General features: G+C 35.3%; 1 protein-coding gene across 15 annotated transcripts in view; it reads right to left on the bottom strand.

Moving 5' to 3' along the window:
• Positions 1-1,113: 1,113 nt before the first annotated feature.
• The window catches only part of LOC142345649 (cilia- and flagella-associated protein 54-like), a 129,839-nt gene continuing 108,697 nt past the window's right edge, over positions 1,114-22,255 (bottom strand). For 11 of the 15 annotated variants that reach the window (XM_075397830.1, XM_075397831.1, XM_075397827.1 and 8 more), the window contains 10 exons: positions 19,713-19,902; positions 18,559-18,729; positions 17,270-17,372; positions 16,485-16,889; positions 15,670-15,931; positions 15,311-15,424; positions 14,892-15,081; positions 10,059-10,079; positions 9,184-9,261; positions 1,114-1,593 (listed from right to left, as the gene is read on the bottom strand). In XM_075397830.1, coding sequence (XP_075253945.1) covers positions 1,396-1,593; positions 9,184-9,261; positions 10,059-10,079; positions 14,892-15,081; positions 15,311-15,424; positions 15,670-15,931; positions 16,485-16,889; positions 17,270-17,372; positions 18,559-18,729; positions 19,713-19,902 — 1,732 coding nt within the window. In that variant the 3' untranslated portion in view covers positions 1,114-1,395. Of the gene's footprint in view, positions 1,594-9,183; positions 9,262-10,058; positions 10,080-10,179; positions 10,192-14,891; positions 15,082-15,310; positions 15,425-15,669; positions 15,932-16,484; positions 16,890-17,269; positions 17,373-18,558; positions 18,730-19,183; positions 19,259-19,712; positions 19,903-22,255 lie in introns of those variants that run through there. The other 4 variants (XM_075397832.1, XM_075397842.1, XM_075397828.1 and 1 more) reach the window with 3 other exon arrangements.

The raw sequence follows: 22,255 nt of genomic DNA, 5'->3' as shown, positions 1-22,255 counted from the left end.
AAGAAAACTTTCGACTTAAGTTATAAACTTCATTCTGCCTTAAAACTGTTCCTTTCTTCTGCCCTAAAAATTGCAAGTCACTTTCTAAAATACATATAAAAAATTATAAATTGGTTTAGCTGAATGTCTAAGATTTTTGCTTTAAAATTTAAAGAATACTTATTTTACCAGTTATCTGCCGATTTAAATTTTTTATCTACCAAGATATTTTTTTAGCACAGTTTTAGCCGCGGCTTGAGATGAACCAAATAAAATATTTAAAATGGTACATTTTATCTCAATCTAAAAATGGTGGGGTATTATCCTAGAAAATGAAATGAAACCTTCTTCCCAGAATGGGATCTTTTATGCCACTTTCAATAAATGGGTGAATGCTATTCCACTTTTACGCCTGTAAATAGGAGCCATTTTTTGTCCTCCCAGTATTCTGTTTAAGCTCTTGTGATACACTTTCTTTCAAGTGAAAACCTCAAACATCTCACTTCCTGTTGAACAAATATGGGCACTTTTAAATTGATATCGGTTATAATTGAATCCTTGTTTATCTCATATTCTTCAGTTCTTCTCAATAATTTATAAAATTGCTAACCTTCTTTGTTCTTTAAAACTTCCAAGCGTTGTATACTCCCAACCAGAAGGAGAATTTGTCAACTTTACCTATTGAGAATACCTAAATTCAACAAAAAGGATCGCTTACGCACAAATGTTGTCAATGGGAAACTTAGTTTTACAGGCACACTTTCAGTTTTGAAAGTGTTCGCTAAAACAAATATCACAGGTTTTAGCTTTTCACATTACCACTTTTCTAAAAGACAATTGAAACCTTTATAAGACGGTTATCTTCTACGGTATTTACGAGTTTTTCTACTGGACACCTGTTTTAGTAAAACCCTTGTAAAACAACACAATCGATCATATTCATCTGTCAACGAGTGGCTTGATATCTATTCTAGAAAGCTCTTACTAGATTACCGTCATTCATACCCAGTCTTAATAGATGCCCGGATAGTCACGGAGCTCAACTAGAGAATGTAACATTTTCAAAGACCAAACTAAACTCGCTGCGGTATGTGAAGAAGCATATTATGCTCATCTTGAATATTTAAAAGAGGATCAATAAATTTTCAAATTACATATTTACAAATTACATATATACAAATTACTTTTTCAAATGCACGAAAGTGTACATTTGCATGAGCCAAATTTTTAAAGTTTCAGTTCAATTTCATTTTGCAAGATCAGTGCCTATGATGATCAGGACATTAAAAGTATTGATTAAAAATTGAAAGCTGTACATTTATATTGACACTTGATCCTCACTTCTCGGACAATCTGCTTTGAAACTATTAACTATTTACAAATCATACTCCTAGTTTGTTTTGGGTTATGATTAATTCATTTGCTTCTATTGGTTAATGTCTGCTCGTTTGGGTTCTCGTTGAAACTTGGAGACACGGCGTTAGCAGGTGGCGGAATGAGCAGCTTTGAAATCCACCTTCCGAACTCACTTGACTTGATGAGACTCCCGCTTGTGAGGTTGAACGTCTGTTCAATCACGCGCACTTGGGTCACTTTGGTCGACAAACTGGGGATCTGTAACAAAGATTCGCAAGTGATTTGATCAATGTCTGCGCTGCTCGTTTGAGCGCTCCAATTGGTCGCTTGTTCACGCTACTATTTTAACAGTTGAACACTATTTTAGCTTAACTAGCTTTGCGTTCACTTAAAAAGTCTTATAAGTTCTGCTAAGATCTTAACAACAGCGGGGGGGGGGGCTGAACCATCTGCAGGGGTGGGGATGGGAGGGGGGTTGAAGTGAGAGGGGGGCTGATGTGGGGGGGGGGGGATGTCAACCTCAAAGAACCTTCACACCATAAATATAAGTTTCCAAAGTTTCTGAAACTACTGATTCTAATTTATGCAGGGCTGATAGTTGAATCACAGAAACAGAGTGATACACATCTAGTACACGGTGTCGGAACAAAATACCCAATGCCAATATACCCAATGTAACCTAATACCCGACCAAAAACTAGACCAAAAAGGGCTCTTCTCAGTTTTTGCCCAAAGACCGTTTCTATATATCCAGTCTGTTTGGACCCCAAAAATGAAAATTTTAATTGTTATTATATGCGTTAATATGCGTTCATTTTTTGCCGCACCATTAAATTGTAAAAAAATAAAAAAATGTGCGTAATTATATATGAGTGACTGATACGCACATCATAAACATTATCTTATGTGTATAGTGGGAAGGGTTAGTAACAGAAAAGAACCCCCCAATAAATTACTCAAATTTAAAAATTTTTTGAAAGGACTACTTAGCATAAAATACTTTAATAAAGTAGGTTTATTAAGTTTTAAATGTAGCTCCGGTCAACTCCTCAGTTGCCCGTAGGAACTGACCCGCATCCTTAAAAACAGCTAAAAATAATCGATTATATAGCTTTTTAGCTGCAAACGCATGCTCCGTTTTGTTCATAATATTGAAAACAATTTCAAATAAATTCAAATCCATTTTAAGGGATTATAAACAATTAATTTTAGGGGACTATAAACAACCTGTAGCAAGACGAGCGAAAACAATTGATTTTAAGCATTTAAAATTTAGCATGCATAAGTTAACATTTCACAGTTCTGTTCTCTTTCGATATCACTTTTACGGCGCTAATGAAAATGGCAGACATACCAAAACATAGAAATTTTATTACTGTCCCAACGGAATTGAGAATAAATTAATGATGTTTTCTGGTTGGCTAATTGCATAACATCTGCTCCATGTAATAATGTAAAAAACCAACTGTGGTATTAGCTAACTCCATATACTGCTAAAGAATTAGAGCTAAAGGTGAAAAACACACTTTCGTTAAAGATTCAATTCAATTCGTTTAACTTTAAATTACACACGCAACGTTGCAACATTAAGGCTTCTGAGCGTAACAACATCAAGGCGAGCCTCTAAAGGGCCCGGCAAATCTATCTGTATCTGCTAGCAGGTACTTTGTCTGTGCCGATTTTCGGCTCAGATTGGTCACCGATACGTTTTCGTAACATAAAATTATCAAGCCTAAAAGGAGCGCAATCGATTTAGTATATTAGCAGGCTCAAAGAAAATTATGCTAAATGAACCTTTTCCGAGCTTTCTATGCCAAATAGAAGAGATTTTATGTGCATTCAATCTTTTTGTAAGGCTTACATGATTAAGAAATTACGTAATTTTTCTTTTCTCGCTGCTTAAATGGCGCTGCAAAAGGATTGTTCATTTCCCGCTCTAAGTAGCGTTGCTCATTTAGTTTACTCGGTAAAAAGAGCTGAGAGGAATCGAAACTACTATCTCCAGAACCGATGCCAGGCGTGCTACCGTTGCACCAAAGCTCTACTGAAGTAGCAACTTCGTTAGCTTGATATAACACAAACTGCGTTATTACACTACACCCTTCAAATGAGTTGGTCCCACACAAATCAAACGCCAACTCAACTAAGGGTACAAACAACACAAAGTCAGAGCCACTTATCTAAGCTCTGCCAATTGCAACAACCCAACTGTGGTATTAGCTAACTCCATATACTGCTAAAGAATTAGAGCCTAGAGGACCTACTATCTCCAGAACCGCGGCCAGGCATGCTACCGTCGCACCAAAGCTCTACTGAAGTAACAACTTTGTTAGCTTGATATACCAGAAACTGGGTTATTACACTAAAATAGGATATAATTGTTCGATGTAAATTTGCTTAGATGTCACGTTCCACCAAACGAGAAAAATGTGTATTTTTGGAAAAAACTTATCTCACGTTCGGCTGTGATAGATTCATATCAAGTCAAATAGATTCATAGATTTATATCGGGCCGAGATTGAGCTTGAGCGTAGATCTTACATAAAATCAACGAATTAAACGCCATTCTTACATATTTTGCGTTGAATTTAGCGTATATCTTACCTAATTTGCGTTGAATTTTGCGTGCATCTTACATATTTTGCGTTGATTTTAGATTAAATCTTACATAAATTCAAAGCATTCAACGCCATTCTTACATATTTTGCGTTAAATTAGCGTAGATCTTACATATTTTGCGTTGAATTTAGCGTATATCTTGAATAGATTCAACTCCAATCTTACATATTTTGCGTTGAATTTAGCGTAGATCTTACAATAACTCAACGCATTCAACTCCAATCTTAAATATTTTGCATTGAACTTAGCGTAGATCTTACACACTTTGCATTGAATTTAGCGTAGATCTTACATATTTTGCGTTGAATTTAGATTACATCTTAAATAAATTCAACGCATTCAACGCCAGTCTAACATATTTTGCGTTGAATTTAAGGGAGGTCTTACATATTTTGCGTTGAATTTAGCGTATATTTTGAATAGATTCAACTCCAATCTTACATATTTTGCGTTGAATTTAGCGTAGATCTTACAATAACTCAACGCATTCAACTCCAATCTTAAATATTCTGCATTGAACTTAGCGTAGATCTTACACACTTTGCATTGAATTTAGCGTAGATCTTACACATTTTGCGTTGAATTTAGATCACATCTTAAATAAATTCAACGCATTCAACGCCAATCTAACATATTTTGCGTTGAATTTAAGGGAGATCTTACATATTTTGCGATGAAATTAGCTTAGATCTTAAATATTTTGCATTGAACTTAGCGTAGATCTTACACACTTTGCATTGAATTTAGCGTAGATCTTACATATTTTTGCGTTGAGTTTAGCTTTGATCTTACATAATTTTGCTTTTTGATGTAGGCAGGCACAATTTTTTGTGATTTTTTTAAAAAATCAGAAACCGGTTACATGCACGAAAAACAGGAAAGACTTGGAAAGAGAGAAGAGTAGAGCAAAAATTGAACAAAAATCGAATAAGATCTAAGCTGAATTCAACGCAAAATTATGTAAGATCTACGCTTAGAAACGCCAAAATTATGTGAAACAGTCTGCTTTGTAAAGAGTGCGGTTCCTAAGAAAAGTAAGGTTCTGTGGCACAGTGGTAGAAGAGGCGACAAGTAAGAAGGAGGTCGGTGGTTTGAGTCCCATACTCTAAATTCAACGCAAAATATGTAAGATCAACGCTAAATTCAACGAAAATTATGTAAGATAAACGCTAAATTCAACGAAAATTGTGTAAGATCTACGCTAAATTCAATGCAAAACATGTAAGACGTACGCTTAATTCAACGCAAAATATGTAAGATCTAGGCTAAATTCAACGAATTCAACGCAAAATTTTGTAAGAAAATTGCGGTGAATTGTCCGACTTGTCAACGCTAGTTACCGCTGATCATACATAAATTTGGCAAAATTCCTCAGCCCGGGTAGTCCTCAGCCCTTTTGTAATCGGTATTTTGTCATAAAACAGCCAATGCCAAAAAGACCTATGTACAACAGGTCCACAAAAAAAACTTAATAGTTTATTCTATTGCTGAAATAATTGGAAATTACTATGCTATACAAAATATCCGATAATTTTTACCAATTTGGTGAAGTAGTGGGCTTATATTCCAATGGAACATTGTGTCTTGATGCCCAATAACGTACGTTTACTAAGTTTCAATTGCAAGACATAAACAATTTATCTGCGGCCCGTGGGCCTTGACATGGAAATTACACTACCAAACATGAGATTAAATTATCAACTTAAGGGATCTTTTAAACAATATCTCAACAGCAAAAGGTGGGCAATCTTGAATAGATCTTCAGAGAGAGCTTAATGAGTCATCAGAGGAAAGTAGTAACAATCCACGCATGAACATATTAATTCATAAGTAATTGAATAAAACTAGCAGGCCCGCAAAAGCATCACAAAAAATCATTTAAAAGAACAGAAGATCAAAAATTCAGAATTTTTTGTACCACCTGGGACTGGAACATGTGCCCCTCGTTCAAAAGCAAAAGTATTACGTTTCGCTACCGATGTGTTTGGTTTGTGTATAGTGCCAACAACTTTTCGTCCGACGTTTTTGGCTTTGCCATCCTGCATATTTAAGGAGCACTAAGACTTGTACAGATAACGAGATTCTACATGGTGGAATAGCTAACTCATGTTCTACGTTAGGCTGCATGTTTAAGGAGCATTTCTGCATCCGCAGTTTTCCGGTCGCTGACCTTTTTGGCACATGCAGCTTTTCGGTCAATTACCTATTTTTGCATCCACGGCTAATCAGTCATTGACCTTTACGGCATGGATAGCTTTTAGGTCAGTGACTATTTTGGCAATGGCAAGTTTTCGGTCATTGGCCTTTCCAAAAAGCATGCAGAATGATATGGTGCATATCTAAGGGGCCTTAAAACATGAGACGATTAGGAGCTTAAAGATGTTGGTATAGGTATTGGAGTTACGTTTAATATATAGATATGGAAGATAGACAGAGATAGAAAGAGAAGATAAATAATGACAGAAGAGACATGGAGCACAAAAAAGTGTGAAGAGAAAATTGAAGAAAGTAGAAACGGGTGCAACGTTGATGGACAAAAGTCCCAATAAACTACGTGCCTCACCTTTCCTTAGCTTAACTCATTGCGCTTCCGCTCCTCAACCCCTAGACCAAGGTTCAAACCTGACTGCTGTCAGTCGTTTTTACAGAAAACCATGTTTAAGGGCCCCTAAAACATGTTAAGATAGGTTCTTGAACATTGCGTTCAGTGGCTCTCTGTCGACGTTGAATTAATATATACACTAACAGGCCCACAAACGCATCATAATCAAATTCAACGGAATAGAAGGTTTAAAAAAAGGATTTCTGTTTCGGGCCAACTCCGGCTCGAAACCATGTGCCCCTCATTTACCAGGCATAGGTGTTAACGCCTATGCTACCGACGCGTATTTTTCCGCCTATTACTCCATGTAGCAGTAAATTTCTGTTGAGCGACAGTTTTGTATTTGCCGAGTTGCATGTTTAAGGAGAGCTAAAACATGTACAGAAAAGGAGCTTATACATGGTGGCAAAGCGCGTTTATTATCTATTGTCTATTTCTATTTCTGAATCAGCAAAACTCTTGTCATTGGTTTTAATGACCCGCCTGCTTTGGCAAGCCTAATGAGCGCAAAATATTAGCAGATTAGGAGCCAAAAAATGAAATAAGAGAAAGATTGGAAAGAAAGAAAAGAAAAAATGAAAAGAAACGAAATAAAAGGAGCGAAAGAAAAAGAAAATCAACTTCTCAAAGTTGTGGTCAAGGAAATTATGCGTCTTTTTCCCGTTTTAATTGGACTCAAACACCTGCGCCTCGCTTAACAGTCAAGGGTCTTATCCTCTACGCTAAGTTGCTTATGCCTATTGCTTATGCCTATTGCTTATGCCTATTGCTTATGCCTATTGAACTTTCTAATGCAGAAAGAATGAAGGAATGAAGAAAGAACGAAAGAAAACTAACGAATAAAAGGAAAGAAGTGACGAACGGAAAAAAAGAAAACCAAATTCCCTTCTTTAACCCAATTATATGCTTTTCAGCCCCTAATCGGGCTTGAACTCATCCCCATCGCTTCACAGTCATAGGTTTAATCCCTTGCGCTACCGACGCCTGTTGCTTTTGTCTATTGAACTGACTATTTATGCAACTTTTTGGTCGACGGTTTTTTGTTTTCGCTTGCTTGCTTTTGCTAAGCTTCATTCCTAATGAGCACAGAAACATTATCACGAGCCCAGGTCAGGAGCATAAGCATGATGATGAAGGCTGCATGCTTATTGACCATTAAAACATGGAGGTAGGAGCGCTGTTGATAGGAGCGCTGTTGATTATTGCGCTCAAGTGCAACTTTTTTTCAAAATAAAAGATAGATAGATGAGGTGGAGAGAATGAAATGATGAGAAGAATATGAAAGATGAGGGAATGAAGAAAGAAATAAAGGAAGAAAAAAATATAAAAGGAAGGGAATGAAAAAGAAAACCAAACCCATTTTTTTAAACGCCAGTACATCGTTTTCCTACTCTGTTCCGGCTTGCACCCATACTCCTTGATTCACAGCCATAGGTTTATTTCCTTGCGTTACCGACTCTTGTTGCTTTTGTCTATTGAATTGATTACATACGCAAATGTTTGGTAATTTGCTATTTTTGTCCCGCTGGTTTTTGCCAAGCTGCATTCTTAATGCGCACAAAAAGAAGTGCCGATCAAAAGTTTAAGCATGGTGTAGGCAGCATGTTTAAGGATTGTTAAAGCATATAGAAAGGAAGATATAGAAAACGATTAAAAGGAAAGAGATGAAGAACACAAGAAAAATATATCCAAATCCCAAAGTTTTGCCCCAGTACACTAAGCATCCGTTTCCGCCTCTGCTGGGATTTGAAACCATGCCCATCGCTTCACAGTCATCAGTCTAATCCCTTGCGCTACCAACGCCTGTTGCTTTTGTCTATTTAACTGACTACATACGCAAATTTTTGGTCACTCGCTTTTTGTCTTGGTTGTTTTTGTTAAGCTTCATTCTTAATGATCACAAAAAAGTGTAGATCGGGAGCTTAAGCATAGTGAATTAGGCTGCATGTTTAAGGATCGTTAAAGCATATGAAGATAGGAGCGCTGTTAACAATTGCGCTCAAGTGCGGCTTACATTTAAAATAATAGATAGATAGATATATAGCTGAGCAATGGTCTGGTATTTAGACGAATATAAAACGAACGAAGTTTCGCCGACAGACGCGGTTAGTCGCGGTTCTGCATAACACCCCACAGCGCATGAGACATAACCGTGAACAGCATTCCGCTATCGGTCAAACTAATAGATGGCTATCTAAACGGTATGTCATGTAATATTGTTGTCAAGTATAGCACCAAGGGGGAGCAATTCTCTATTAGGTACAAAGGGGAGGTAATTATTGAAAAGTTCCCCCTCAACCATTAACAACTTTCTTGTAATTGCTACTTTTTACTAAATTATTAGACGACAGGCTTAAAGGGAGTTAATAGGGTATTTTGGCATAGGGTAAACGGTCAAGCTTCCGTAATACCCGCAGAGAATCAAAAAACAAGAGGGCCTAAACCATTACAGCAAACACCGCTTCAGGTCAGTTAATTAGTGTTCAAGTTTGTCTGGGCACAACTATTATCGAATTGTGTTCAAAATTAGTCAAAAACATGAAATAATTAAAATTTCGCCACACAGAAACAACCAGAGATCATCGAGATAAAATTTCAGTAAAACACACGATATGAACATTGCCTACCTGTTCGGGTCGAGTGAGTCCATCGTCTATCTCTGTGAACAACTGCAGTACCAATTTGAGGCAGTCGTTGAACAAGTCCTGAAAACGAGCAAACAATTTGCACCTGACGATTTTAGACGACAAATTATCACATTGAAATGAACAAAACTTTAAATGGAATATCATACTCGATCAACACTTTCATCGAAAGGCAAATGATAACAGTATTTTTTAGAATAGAGCAACTAAGCAATTAAATTATCTGAAAGAGCCCATGAAATATCTGTACAAATTTCTTTAGAAATCTGTTTATAAAAACTTTTCAAACGTGATAACATAACCATTATTACTGATTACAGAAAGTTACCCGCAATAAATGTTAAAATAGCATTTCAAGACTAAAGCTAACACGTGAATCCAAGCTAAGTAAGATCTGTTTCCCCCATTTTCAAAAACTACCCATTATTGCATACCACAACAAATATCTTAATTGAAAAAAATAAGGTCAAAAATTATCTTTGGTGGTCGGGGCAAAAAGACGTTTCGGAACTGTTTTCTTACCCCGGGATTAAAGCTCTTTTTTTGATAAGCATGAAAGCAAGGAAAAATTGATTTGCGTTTTTGCAATAACAAGGGTTTGTATAGCCTAATAAGAGGAGGAAGGAACTAGCCATCGCAATTAAAAATTACTGCTATGAAAAGATTTTAGAAAATTACTGATGGCGGTTCCATATTGGGGAAAAGGAAACAGTTCCGAAATTTAAACTGGAAGTCAGCTTGAGTAATAACTGAAAATATTACTTATAGGATACAGATCCATCATAACTTGTGAACAAACTGATACAACTAAGTGCCCAAGCTACAATTAATAACAGGGTGACATGTGAACAACTTGCTTTCTCTTTCAGATGAGATTTCTAAAATGAAGAAACGAGAAGTGATTTGGTGATGAATTCTAAGCGGCGTGATAGTGAACAGTCATAATACGAAAACTGAACAATTAGATTCTATACGTACATCGTGCGAGTACTGAAGTAACAGATAACATGAAAACTCAAATTCACCGACAAGAATTGATCAATTTTAAGAAATTGTACAGGTCCATAGGCGATTAAAAAATGACTCTAAAAAATTGAACAAACCCGGCATCCATTCAGTTTTAAGGCGTATTCGTCCAGAAAATTGGACTAAAAATTAAGAGCATCTGCTAAATGCAGTTTTTCCTCTGTTTGTTTTCGAAAGTATTATGAGCGCAAAATTGAACCAACTGATAAAACTATTAATAGCAAATCATAAAGCCCACAAAAAGGATCATTTGAGTAATGTTTAAATCGTGTGAATCCGCACGGAAGGAGAATTTAAAATGTTCACAAAAAAAATTTACTCAATTGTCTATTTCTGAACGAGGCCACCATCATAGTGTTTATATAAATCATTAATTATAATTAGGACAATTGCCCCTAGTTTGAGTAAATCTGATTTTTTATTGTCAAAATTTTCAATTTTCCTCCTGTGAGGATGCATACCATATACACATTATTCATTTGCTAATTAAACGGGCAATAGAACTTGCCCAATCTTTGAAGAAAAACTTTAAAAAAACTTTGAAGGAAAACTTAAAAACATAGTTGTATGCTCTCTCACAAAAAAGTCTCGTTCAGGCAATCCTAAAAAATTTAACTAATTTGAAATCATATTATACTTCAATAAGAAGAATAAAAAAATCAAACCTAATGGAAATGTTCATAATCATAGTCTGCATAATGGTGGAAAACAGCAGTAAAATTTACTGGTTACACAATTCGATATAAAATTTTAAAACCGAAGTACTATAGTAGATGTGTAAAAAATTTGGAGACAATCAAGTTGCTTGCAATTTGATAACATAAAGTAGAGTAAGCATTCTAAGTTTACATTCTAGCAAGTAGGTTGTAAAATTTATATTCTGATAAGAGACGTCAAAATTAACACACTTGCCAAGAAAACTAACATCAATAGTCCTGTAAGTCAATAGAGAACACTGCGATCATAATTTAATAACAAATAATAATTAATTATTATTATAATTTTAATTCCTAAGAATTTCAATTCTTACTAAAATTACCTGTTTCAATCTTTTGCAGAGGTGATCGCAAGCAAGAGATTAATTTCATAGATATTAAACTACTTCAACAGAACCGTGCTTTCTGTGACCAGAAACAAACGAGGCGGCTCGGTAATGTGCGATTGCACATAAAGTTCCGACCCCGCTCATCCACAATTTCGGCATAATTGTCTACCAAATGAGGAACAGATAGAAAAACACAAAAAAATCAAGTATTTTTCAAAAAAAAAACTGGTGTATGAACGAAGAGATAGCCTCCAAAGCAAATAACTCAGTGGAGTAAAAAATGGTGCATTAGATTGATGAGATGTGCGGATATTAAGAAAGCGAGCGATGACGAACGGCAAAATCAAACAGCAACAACAAACATTAATTAAATCAAAAAATTTTTGTCCGTTCAAAATACAGAACTTAATAACAAAGTCAAAATAGCGTCAGATAAAACTGAAAATAAACAGAAAAAACTTGTAATTCACGAGAAAAAAAATGGTTATTCACCAGTTCCTAATAAAGCTTGGTAACAAGTAGACAAAAAAGAACCGAAACCAAAGTTAGAAAATTCGGTGAATTTAAAAAAAACAATTAATTTCAAAGTAATGAAAACCATTAGGAATCAACTAAAATTTCCCATAGGTTTACAATTACCAATGCTTCTATAGAAGGGAATTAAGAACTCTTGGTATAAAATTTTTTATGCAGTTACAAAAAGAACAACAAATAGACAACAAACTAAAAATCAATTACAACTCGCCAGAAAATGCTTTGGAAGCTGTAAAGCCATACTTTGGCCGCCAAAATATGTTCGATTGCAGCTTCTTCGCACAACGATACTGTATTATCTGGCCCGTCATTAATAAAAATAAGCAACAATCAGACAAAAAAGAAAAAAAATGCCAAATTAATTAATACTGGTTTTCTTTCGAAAAAAATTTATTTCCAAAGACATGAAAGCCATTATTTACAATATGAAAAAGTTAAATAGGTTCGTCCATTCTTCCAAAGTCAGCGTTTGAGACCTGAAATTATCCAGAATATGTCTTACGCCTACAAAAAAAAACGTCAAACATGACAAAAACCAAAAATTCATTTACTTTTTTTTGTGAAAAACCCGTGTGGAAGCCAGTAAATTCATAACGAATTCTTTAAAAACATTAGATTTTGTGACACCAATCCCTTTTGACGCCTTCCTTGGACAAAAAAATGTCATCTTAAGCCTTTAATTAACGAGACCAGGAAATAAACAGAAATATATTTTTTTTTCATTTTGGACAACAATTGTTTTCAAAGTCATGAAAGCCACTATCTATCTTCTAATATCAAAAAGTCGGCTCATCTACTCTTCCAGGAAAAGCAAATCAAACCGGATCATTGTACAGGAAATTAAATACGACTAAAAAGACAAAGTAAAAACGACACTTAAAGACAAAATTAAAAAATTCAATGAAATTCTTCGAGAAAGTATTGTCGAAGCGGCGAGAGAACCGCAATCTATATCTTTAAGGATTTAAATATTATCAATTGTGCGTTATTTTGAACGCGAAAAATGTGATATATGAAATGACAATAAAGTGATAATTTGACAAAATTAGAAAACATGAAAAATGGGCAAACACCAAAAAATTTTAAAAAGTTTGCGAAATCTAGTAGTATCAAAATCAGAGCACTCTTTGATTGTTGACACTAAGCTACAAGTTGACCAAAGTAAGAGAAAAATGGAGGCAAAGTTCAATAAGCCATTTTTTATTTAAAAATCAAATATTTTAAAAGTCAAAACGCCCATAAGCTTTCAAGCAATCAACTAGATAAGTTAGTTGCAAGCTAATTAGGAAGCCAATAGGACCTATCACTACTGAGCTCTGATTTGAAATGTTCTGTTATTTAATTAATATAAAAAATATAAATCGATTTTTTTTCATAAAAAACCGACTGATGACAATCCGAATTATTTTTGGATTGTAACGGTCCAAGATTGGTACAGGACCAGTCCTGCTAGTGCTGGTTGTCCATTAGGAATATTTAATTTTTGGAATGTCATTGATATAGATATTTTGTTTGTTAAAAAATCAAAAGTAAATGCTGCGTTTTTGATAATCAACGAATAAAGTTAGCAAAAAACGGCAAAGTTTTATTTACAGAGCACTCTCAACGGAAGTTGAAGTGGAATTAGCCCCCTTTTTAGTCTACAAAGATTGTGTTAGTGGTGTTCGGGTGTGCACTTCCTGCAAATTTAATCAGAGTGGACTAAAAAACTTATTTCGTGCTGCTTTTGATGAAAAAGTCTGAATTTTCCGAAATTTTTAGCCGGAATTTGTGACAAAAAAAATTCAATGAAAATAGCCGACAAGGTATTTTGTCTTTAAAGGTAAAATCAACAACAATTTCATGAAAAATTTTATTAAATTTTATCAAAATTGACGAAATTTTAGTAAAAAATTCCGAAAAAAGGTGAATGAAATCAACAGAATTCACTCTATTTTCTCGGAAGGTTAAACCTCGATATCTCCCTGTCAAAAACTAAAATCAAAAAAATCTTTCTAATTCCATATTCTACACTGGACAAGCTTTCTAATGATACCAGTCTCAACTCTCTACGATGAATATATCGATCGGCCAAAATTGACTGAACAAAAAAAAACCAGTTGAGTATATAGTTCCCCCCCCCCCCTCAAGAGGGGTCGGAACAACAAGCTAGAAAATTAATCAATGGTCATGTAACTCAATACAATTTATAGTACATCAACTTGTTATTTCATAGCCAAAAATAGCCCCCATTTAAAACATCTGGACTTCATCCTCATTTACTAGAGATATAATTGATTTCCAGCCTAACTACAAGGATATCGTTTAGGAACTGGACATAATAGAAAAAGAGAATTATAAAAACTCTCATCTTTACACTGGTCCTATCAATTGTTCAACTGGTCGATAGCTACCCACAAAAAATGAGATAAGGCAAACTTGTGTAGAGACCATTGGTCGTAGAAAAAATTTGAAAGCTTAACATAAAATCTACGAGTGATACAACTCGCTTTTGTTTGAAATTGATATCAGAAAAATTGAAAATTTGTAAAGAAAACGTAACTACTGTCTTCGCAAAAAACTGGCTGATTATCCCTGTCTTCTTTCCCAAAAATTGGTAAACGCAGACTAAAAAGTTTCCGACAATAGCGGCGAAATAAACTAGTGAGACCCCTCGTTGAAGAAGGTCACAAAACACCCATGGTGCCAAATCAATATAGCCTTATAATGATTTTAGCTTCGAGGATAACCTTTAGTGAATTTCACTTGGATTTCAAATTTACATTTAGTAAGTGAACGCAGAAGTTACTTCATTGAGTGAGGTAAGTCAAGTATGTTCAAAATACAGAATGCAATTAGATCACGCACACAAATTCATTCGCCGAATGATTGAAGTCACAGAAATAATTCGCACTGACTTCTCGGCGCGCGATCAAATTGTTGCAACAAAAATCGAGTAAGACGACAATAGTTTCCTCCTTATATCGCTTCGCGTCTATTAAAGAGAAAAAAATTTAAGAATGAAAAACTCAAAACTTTTGTATTTTGCAGTAAGATGATTTATCTATTGAAATGATGCAATACAAAACGTGATGAAAGCACGCACCTCCAATTTCTCGTCTTTTTTCAAGTCCTGAACTTTCTTGGTAGCTTTCTTGGATTTAATGACGGGTCTGTGTCTGCGAGAGGGGATCTTCTCAACAGCCGCTAATTGGACATCCGCCCTTTGTAACAGAGTCATCAGCATGTCATGCAGGTTCATGAGAGACGAGATGCTGATTGGCAGCACACCTGCGCTGTAAACAAACAAACAAAAATCAGTCACGTGACAAAAAATTTTTTCCCACAAAAGTAATACAGAAGTAATTGATATCAAGATACAATCAGATTGACGCCAAAATCGATCTTATTTAAGATTTGTAATTTATCAAAAATGAAATCAAACTCAATTTTGTACATCAATCTCTCCTTATTTGATATCGTGAAGGATGTCTTTAATTGACAGAAGGTTATTTCGAATCTAACCATAGCTCGTATGGATCGTCTTTATCCTTGGGCTTTGGTCCCAGTATCTTCTTGCCCATTGAATACACCAACAGCATACAGTCCCCAATTGGACCATCAAGGGGCGAAATGTACCTGTAAAATATAACACTATAAATCATCATTTTTTTCACCATAGAGAAAGTGAACTTTTAACCGACAAATTTTAAAGCAAAAACTATCAGTGCTCGCTATCGAAATCGTTCTATTACGTACTGTAGCATTGTTAACCGAATTCCGGCTATTCACGTGAAAAGATTGAGGGTTACATTACATAGCGGACATGTTCAAATACGCAGAGTAACTGCTTAATAATTATGCTTGGCTAATTGCATGCATACCATTGGACAGCTAGTTCTCCGTCATTGAATGGCAAGTCACTTGGCTTTTCAGCCACACCGGAAACAGTGCCTCCAGTTTGCGTGGCCAGAGACCCCAACGACATGGTGGAACTCTGGCTCACTAATGCCGGTGGATGGGCAGCCGTCTGTTGTTTACTAGAAGTATCTGGTTGTCCAGTTTTGGTGTCGGTAGAATCTGTGGTTCCAGTAGCGGTGTGGCTTTGGTCGTCGTAATTATGCTCGAACACATCTAGCGTTTGCTCTAAAATAAATTTTGAAAAAAAACCGTTAAATATTAACTGAAAATTCCTTGGCTGAGATGTTCAACAGTGCTACTCTTCATTTTTAAAAAAATGTAGCAAAGTGATTCTTTGGTGAAATTTGTTCATTAATATAAATATGAAATCGGAACAGATTTATAAAAAATATGATTGTTTAGTACTGAAAATTCGGAGAATATTCTTTTTCAATGATATGCAATTTTGTGAAAAACTGTTCAAATTTGATTATTTTTAGACTTTGGCTCGTTTTATGATCAGACTTTGTTTCGTTCAAAATTGGCCATGATCAGATTTTAGGCAGTCTAAGAACATGTCCTAGTAGCGTACCGAGTAGTACGTACCGAGTAATTTTGAACGCACCGCACCCACCCCCCCCCCCCCGGTGTGTTTTTGATGGTCTGATTATAAAAGATATCGAACGAGGACCTAAACCTGTGTGATTCTGCAAAGCATTGGTTAAAAATTGATTGATAGAAACTTTTGGATTTCAGGAGGAAAACCATCTTAAGAAATAAAAACGGCCATATTACTAACCTGATTTTGATGGAGGTGTCAAGAAATCAGCCGGAAACGGTGCACAGCACCCATTTGCATAGTTGGGCAAATTAATTTTCAGATATTCGTGCATCGCGGAACACCTCAAATTCATATTAATTCCGAACACTGGAGTTCTCAAGAACGTCTGCTGCAACCCAATTTCAATCATCGGGTGCTCGTAGTACGCGAACGTCGCCTCCGATATATGACTTGACGTCTCGTGGGGTTCCACTGTTCCCGGTCGAACGAATGCCAACATGCCTCCGAGTCTTTCCACGAGAGCCGAGTACCCGAGGATGTGAACCCAGCTAACGAAGCTCTCAATTGTTGGAGGCGGATCTGGAAACTTCTCTCCATAGATTAGCTCCATGCTGGTCATTTCACCGCGAGACTTCCCAGCAACTAAAAAAAATATTTAATTTCATGACTTGAAGAGCACACACACTGAATCAACTGAAATTCAAACAGGAAAGATTTTTTTAATATTCTCACAAATTTTTTATAACAAAGAGTAATCGAATTTGTGAAATAAAATTTCGAAATTTAGTCAAAGGTCCAAACACTTCGACTTAAAACGTCTCTCCGTTTTCTCCTGCTTGTATTTTTCTTTGAATAGGGCATATAGCCAAAAGCACGTGCATAGTGTGACTAGCAACCTTAAGGTCTTCTTAAGGTCTTCCGATCCTAAAAAGCAAACACAAATTTTTTCAATTATTTTTCCGTAGCCTCTTGGAAATTCTATTGTTAATTGTTTAGGAGCATATAAGTTTATATTGACGTACCTTTTACATCGACGTCTCTGTATCCGTGTGATTTGGCTAGATCATCCATGCAGAAAGCAGGCAGCTTGTCCTTTTGAACCTGGCTGATTGGGTTCTTCAGCACCTAAACAGTGTTTTCGGTGCTTTCTGAATCGTCGCACAATGACGACGGAACAAGTTTAAGAATTGCGTAACGCAATTTCTGTTCATATGCCATTATCACATGCTGTCACGCCCCTATTTCATGCCTCATAGTAACGTGATGTTTCCCTAAAATAAAGCTCTAAAATATCATTGAATAATGGCTATAAATTGGTTCATATTTAAATAGTTCTTAAGGCCATATTTGGTCAGTATTTCCATCTAGGACTGTAACCACTAATTTGTTTATGTTAATAAAAAACAACCGTACAATTTTAGATTTCTGATAAACATTTTACGTAACCAAAGGTCTTGTTATTTACCTTTTAAGTTCCATGAAGATGAATTTGTATAATTGGGAAATATTGTAAAAAGAAGTCGTATACTTGGTGAAGTAATTATGCTGATAACGTAGGTGCTAAAACGGTAATGTAGATGTACTTAAACAACATCAAGGAACATACAAAAGCCGGCAATAGCCCAACTTGAAGATCAGTAAATATTTATGAAGGATCAATACAATTTGTGGTACAAAACTGCGGAATTAAAATCTCCAGAACACCGGAGAAACAGCCTGTTAATCAGTTGAAAACTAGTTTTGAAACTTTCTAGAATTTTAGCAAAACTTCTTATTTTTTCTTTAAAAATTCTCTATTAAATCGGACGAATAAATTGAACGGTAGAACTAGAAACCTGAAAACTTTCTCCAAATTCTAAGTCAGAATAGATACTGAAAAAGTTTAGTTATAGCAGTGAACAACTATGTGAATACAAGGCTACTAGCTAATTTTATTCTAATTATATCCCCTAAAATCGCACTATGAAACAACCATTGTAATTCCTTGTAAAATGACGATTATTCTAGTTAATTTCACCGAACATTAACTCTTAAAACACCCAAAGGGCATCTTTAAAAGTTAGTGCGTAACACGTGCCTTCTCAAATCTGACAATCTTCGAGAAAATATGCTGATGTATATTAATTTCTTTCGTTCAATTACCAATAAATTTAGTTAAAAAGAGTAGTTACCGAGTCACTGACATATGGTGGCTACATAAATGATGTTTCAGATTCTGTATAACGGTTCCTGTGCGACGCATGCAATTAAAATAATTAAGCACCATTTCAGCAAGGCGGGCATAAATCAAAATCAATGGACAGTTACATACCTCTTCTTCAGCGGGAAGCATGAACAAGTTCTGCTGTGCGAGTGCAACTAGCGCAGCACCCTTGACTGCACCCCAGGCTGCCTTCCTGTTCATCTCAACTTCCTTCATTTGTTCCCGCTCCTCCTTTTCCTTCTTCAGATCAGCCGCTGTTTTCTTCACCTGCTTCTTAGACTAAAAACAAAAGAACATTTAGGAAAGAATGACGCAAAAGGTTTCACCCACCATTTTTAGATGAAAAGGGAATGAAGCCGCAAAGTAAGAGGAGATTTATCTCATAAACGGTTAATTCTGTCTTTTCTTAAATTTTTTGTTGCTTTCTAAATTGCTGTATCTTTCTGCTAAATTCTAGTTCTGTAGCTCTTTATTCTAGTTATTTTCTACTAAAGAGTATGACTTAATACAAAACTAGGTATATATGTATTAGAAAATACAAATTACAAAACTAGGTATATAATATAAAACAGTAAATATGTATAAATTCAAAAAGTGGAATTCTATAGAGCCGCATTTTAATAATTACAAATCAATATTACTCTTTCCAAATCGCTTTTGGATGAAGCGGTGGAACTAAGACGCAGCATCGGAGGAGGCTAAAATTGAAAAAAATATAACAGAGTTAACTACCTAGTTATGACTAATATTACACTGAGGAGACAATTAACTGATATACTACCTCGGGTGTAGGAATCAAATCATTCTCCTAAAATTACACATGTAATCAATTTTAAATCTGAACATTGATTTTCGGCTATTAAAACCGAAAACTATTATCTTGATACTAAAAAATGTTTTGCGTTATGGACACGTAAAATGCTAAATCAAACAAGTTCTGCGAAGAATCAAATGCTAAAAACGATCAGATAAAGAAAAAATGAATCATTTCCGTAATTGCATATTATTATTTGCAACACTCAAGCTCATGTGCTTGCCATGCAATAAAAACAATAATTTGCTATCTAATGGATTAAAATTTACAACTGGATTTGAAAAAACAGACTGTGGGGCAATAACGGAAAAGTTCTACATAGCCAACTAATAAACTCTACATGAAAAAACATGAAATTTTTGATAGATATGACACAAAAATATAAAACGCTCAGTTGAATCTATTCGATATCAGATGTCATAATATGTTCGAATGTGAAAAAGCCAACCTTAGTCACTTTCTTAGCAGGTGGAGACGGGTCCTTTTTACTCTCCCTCTCTTTCTTCTCAGTAGTGGTCTCTCTGTACAGTGGATTGTCAGGGGTCCTGGCTTCCATGCCAGGTGGGAGTGGCACTCCTGGTGTGCCTATAGCCGCCATGAATGTCATCCCCATTTCCATGTATGCTTGTCGCATCAATCTAAAAGTTAGGTAGGTCAAAATCGGTTCGTTTACTTAGGAACTTGAAACAATTTTTTTGCCGTAAAAACATTATACTAATTGTATCAGCAAAATTGAGCATTCCATTAAACGTACTTTTGATATTCTTCAACTGTCTGTTCGTTCCCCAGACATCTTTCAATTTTCTTACAAAATTGTCTTATAAATACTTTTAAGATTAGGCGTCGCCTGACTAAGACTTTTTAAAACAAATTATCAGGTCTGACACGATACAAATTTTTTATCAGGTCTGATAAGATCTTACACGATAAAAGTTCACTTTCGTCAGATCTTACAAGATAAAAATTCTACCTTATAAGATCTTACACGATAACAATTCGGCCTGACAAAAAATGTTTATCAAGTAAGATCTGAGAATCTTACAAGATCTTGCAAGATAAACATTCGGAAAACTATGACTCATCTTTTTCATAAGATTTTTATCAGATCTTATACGATAAAAATTCTTTAACTATGACATGCAACACAGTACCCAAAAAGCTAGAGCATGCAACACTTAAGTGTCAGAGCAACAAAAGAAAATTATCTTTTATTGTCTTTTGAGACTTATAAGATATTGTGAAAAAATTGACCGGAGAAAGGAGAAATTCATGTACAACCATTAACAATCAAGATTACTACAAAAGCAGTTTCAAGAGTTTTTGAATTTGAGTTTGAATTTAGGACATTTGCTCTAAACATTACACTGTTACTGGGGTACGAAGCCATTTTAAACACTGTGGAGAGTTTTCACTGGCTTTTCCTGATTGCGATTACATGTCGTTGTGTGCTTCTGGCTAGCAGCGTTTGCAGTTGTTATTGGTCATTTTTTGGCGGGAAGGTAAGTTTTGTCAGGAAGAAAAAAAAGATTAAGTAAGTAAAAGAGAAAAAAGAAATTGAATTAAGCCAAAACTAGAAGAAGTGCTGACATCATTCAGCTATGTCTGTTTATTCGAGACAGCTGCGGCGCGTTGGGGACCGAAATCCCGCTGTGTTTTTTTTTCATTTCGAATACTGATATGTTGCGTAATTAGACATACGTTTTGGCTGAAGAATTGCTTTTACGGTACAATTTTTGTTCGTTAATCGTGGCTAATGAATTTGTTTCAAATTGAATTGAAAGTCGAATTGAAATGATTGAATTGAATTGAAGTGAAATGAATTGGATTGAATTGAAAGTTGAATTGGATTTGTTATACGTAATTGAGAAACTCTTAAATCAGGTGCTCGCTGATTTTAAATAAGTATAAGGATGAGAAGCTTGATTGTCAGATAGTCTACCCAATCAGAAAGTCCAAGGTGCTTTTGCAATTGTTCCTTGGGCATTACCTTTTCTTTTCTATTAGACTTAGAATTGACTCAATTTTGTTGTTTTGTGTGCGCTAGATGTAGTCTTTTGCCAGTTGTATCTAAACGTTTCTTATAGTAGGCGAGTTAGATTCTTCATTTAACTTTTGCACGCTATATCATCGAGGTTTCCTTAAACAAATTCTCAGTGCTCTGTTTTGCGCTTTTTGCATGATAGAGATAACCGCTTGCGATTCGTTGAGCCAGCAAGCGTTTGCATATAGAAATAAAGGCCGGATCCAGGACTTATACAGCAGAAGTAAACTTTCTTGCTCAACATTGAGTTTGCTTAGACGCCACAGCTGTAAAATTTGCTTGTTTGCTCTGGTTGTGATGTCTCACAATGTTCATTCCAGTTTAGGTGTGGCGTCATGGTTATTCCTAAGAACTTGATGGTTTTCGCTTCTTCAAATTGTTTTCCGTTGATGTTTAGGCTGAGACTTGTTGTCTTTTCCAAGGGTTTTTGAATAGCATGTACTTTGTTTTGGCGGAATTTATTTTAATGTTCAGCCTATCACACCACTTTATGAGTATGTTAAGTAAAACTTGGAGTTTGCTTTGTATAAGATAATGTGAAAAAAGTTATTCGAGTGTTAGGGGCTTTTTCTGAGGCAGTAATTATCAAACTAGGCTGTAAAATTTTCTTCAAACACCAGAACTATCTTGGATTGCTGAGTTTAGCCATAGTACCTAGTTAACACTCAGAATAATACTGCAGTCAAAATAGAATCAACAAACATTTTTTGTTTCAAAATTGGTTAGTTGACCGATTATTATTTTTTCTTTCATAAGAACTAGACTACGTTATACCGTTATATTGAAATCATTAAAACATGTCTTATCAGATCTTACACGATTAAACTTCACGTAGGGCATAATTTTTATGGTGTAAGACCAGATAAGATCTTACACAATAAAAAATTTTTGATCAGCATCTCACCAGATCTTACACAATAAAAATTCCAGAATCTCTGGGGTTTGAATAC

The sequence above is a fragment of the Convolutriloba macropyga genome, chromosome 9 (assembly GCF_964194025.1).
Source record: "Convolutriloba macropyga chromosome 9, txConMacr16.3, whole genome shotgun sequence".
Classification (NCBI taxonomy): domain Eukaryota; kingdom Metazoa; phylum Xenacoelomorpha; order Acoela; family Convolutidae; genus Convolutriloba; species Convolutriloba macropyga.
The sequence above is the reverse complement of the archived record's forward strand: the minus strand, read 5'-3'. Positions and strand labels throughout refer to the sequence as shown.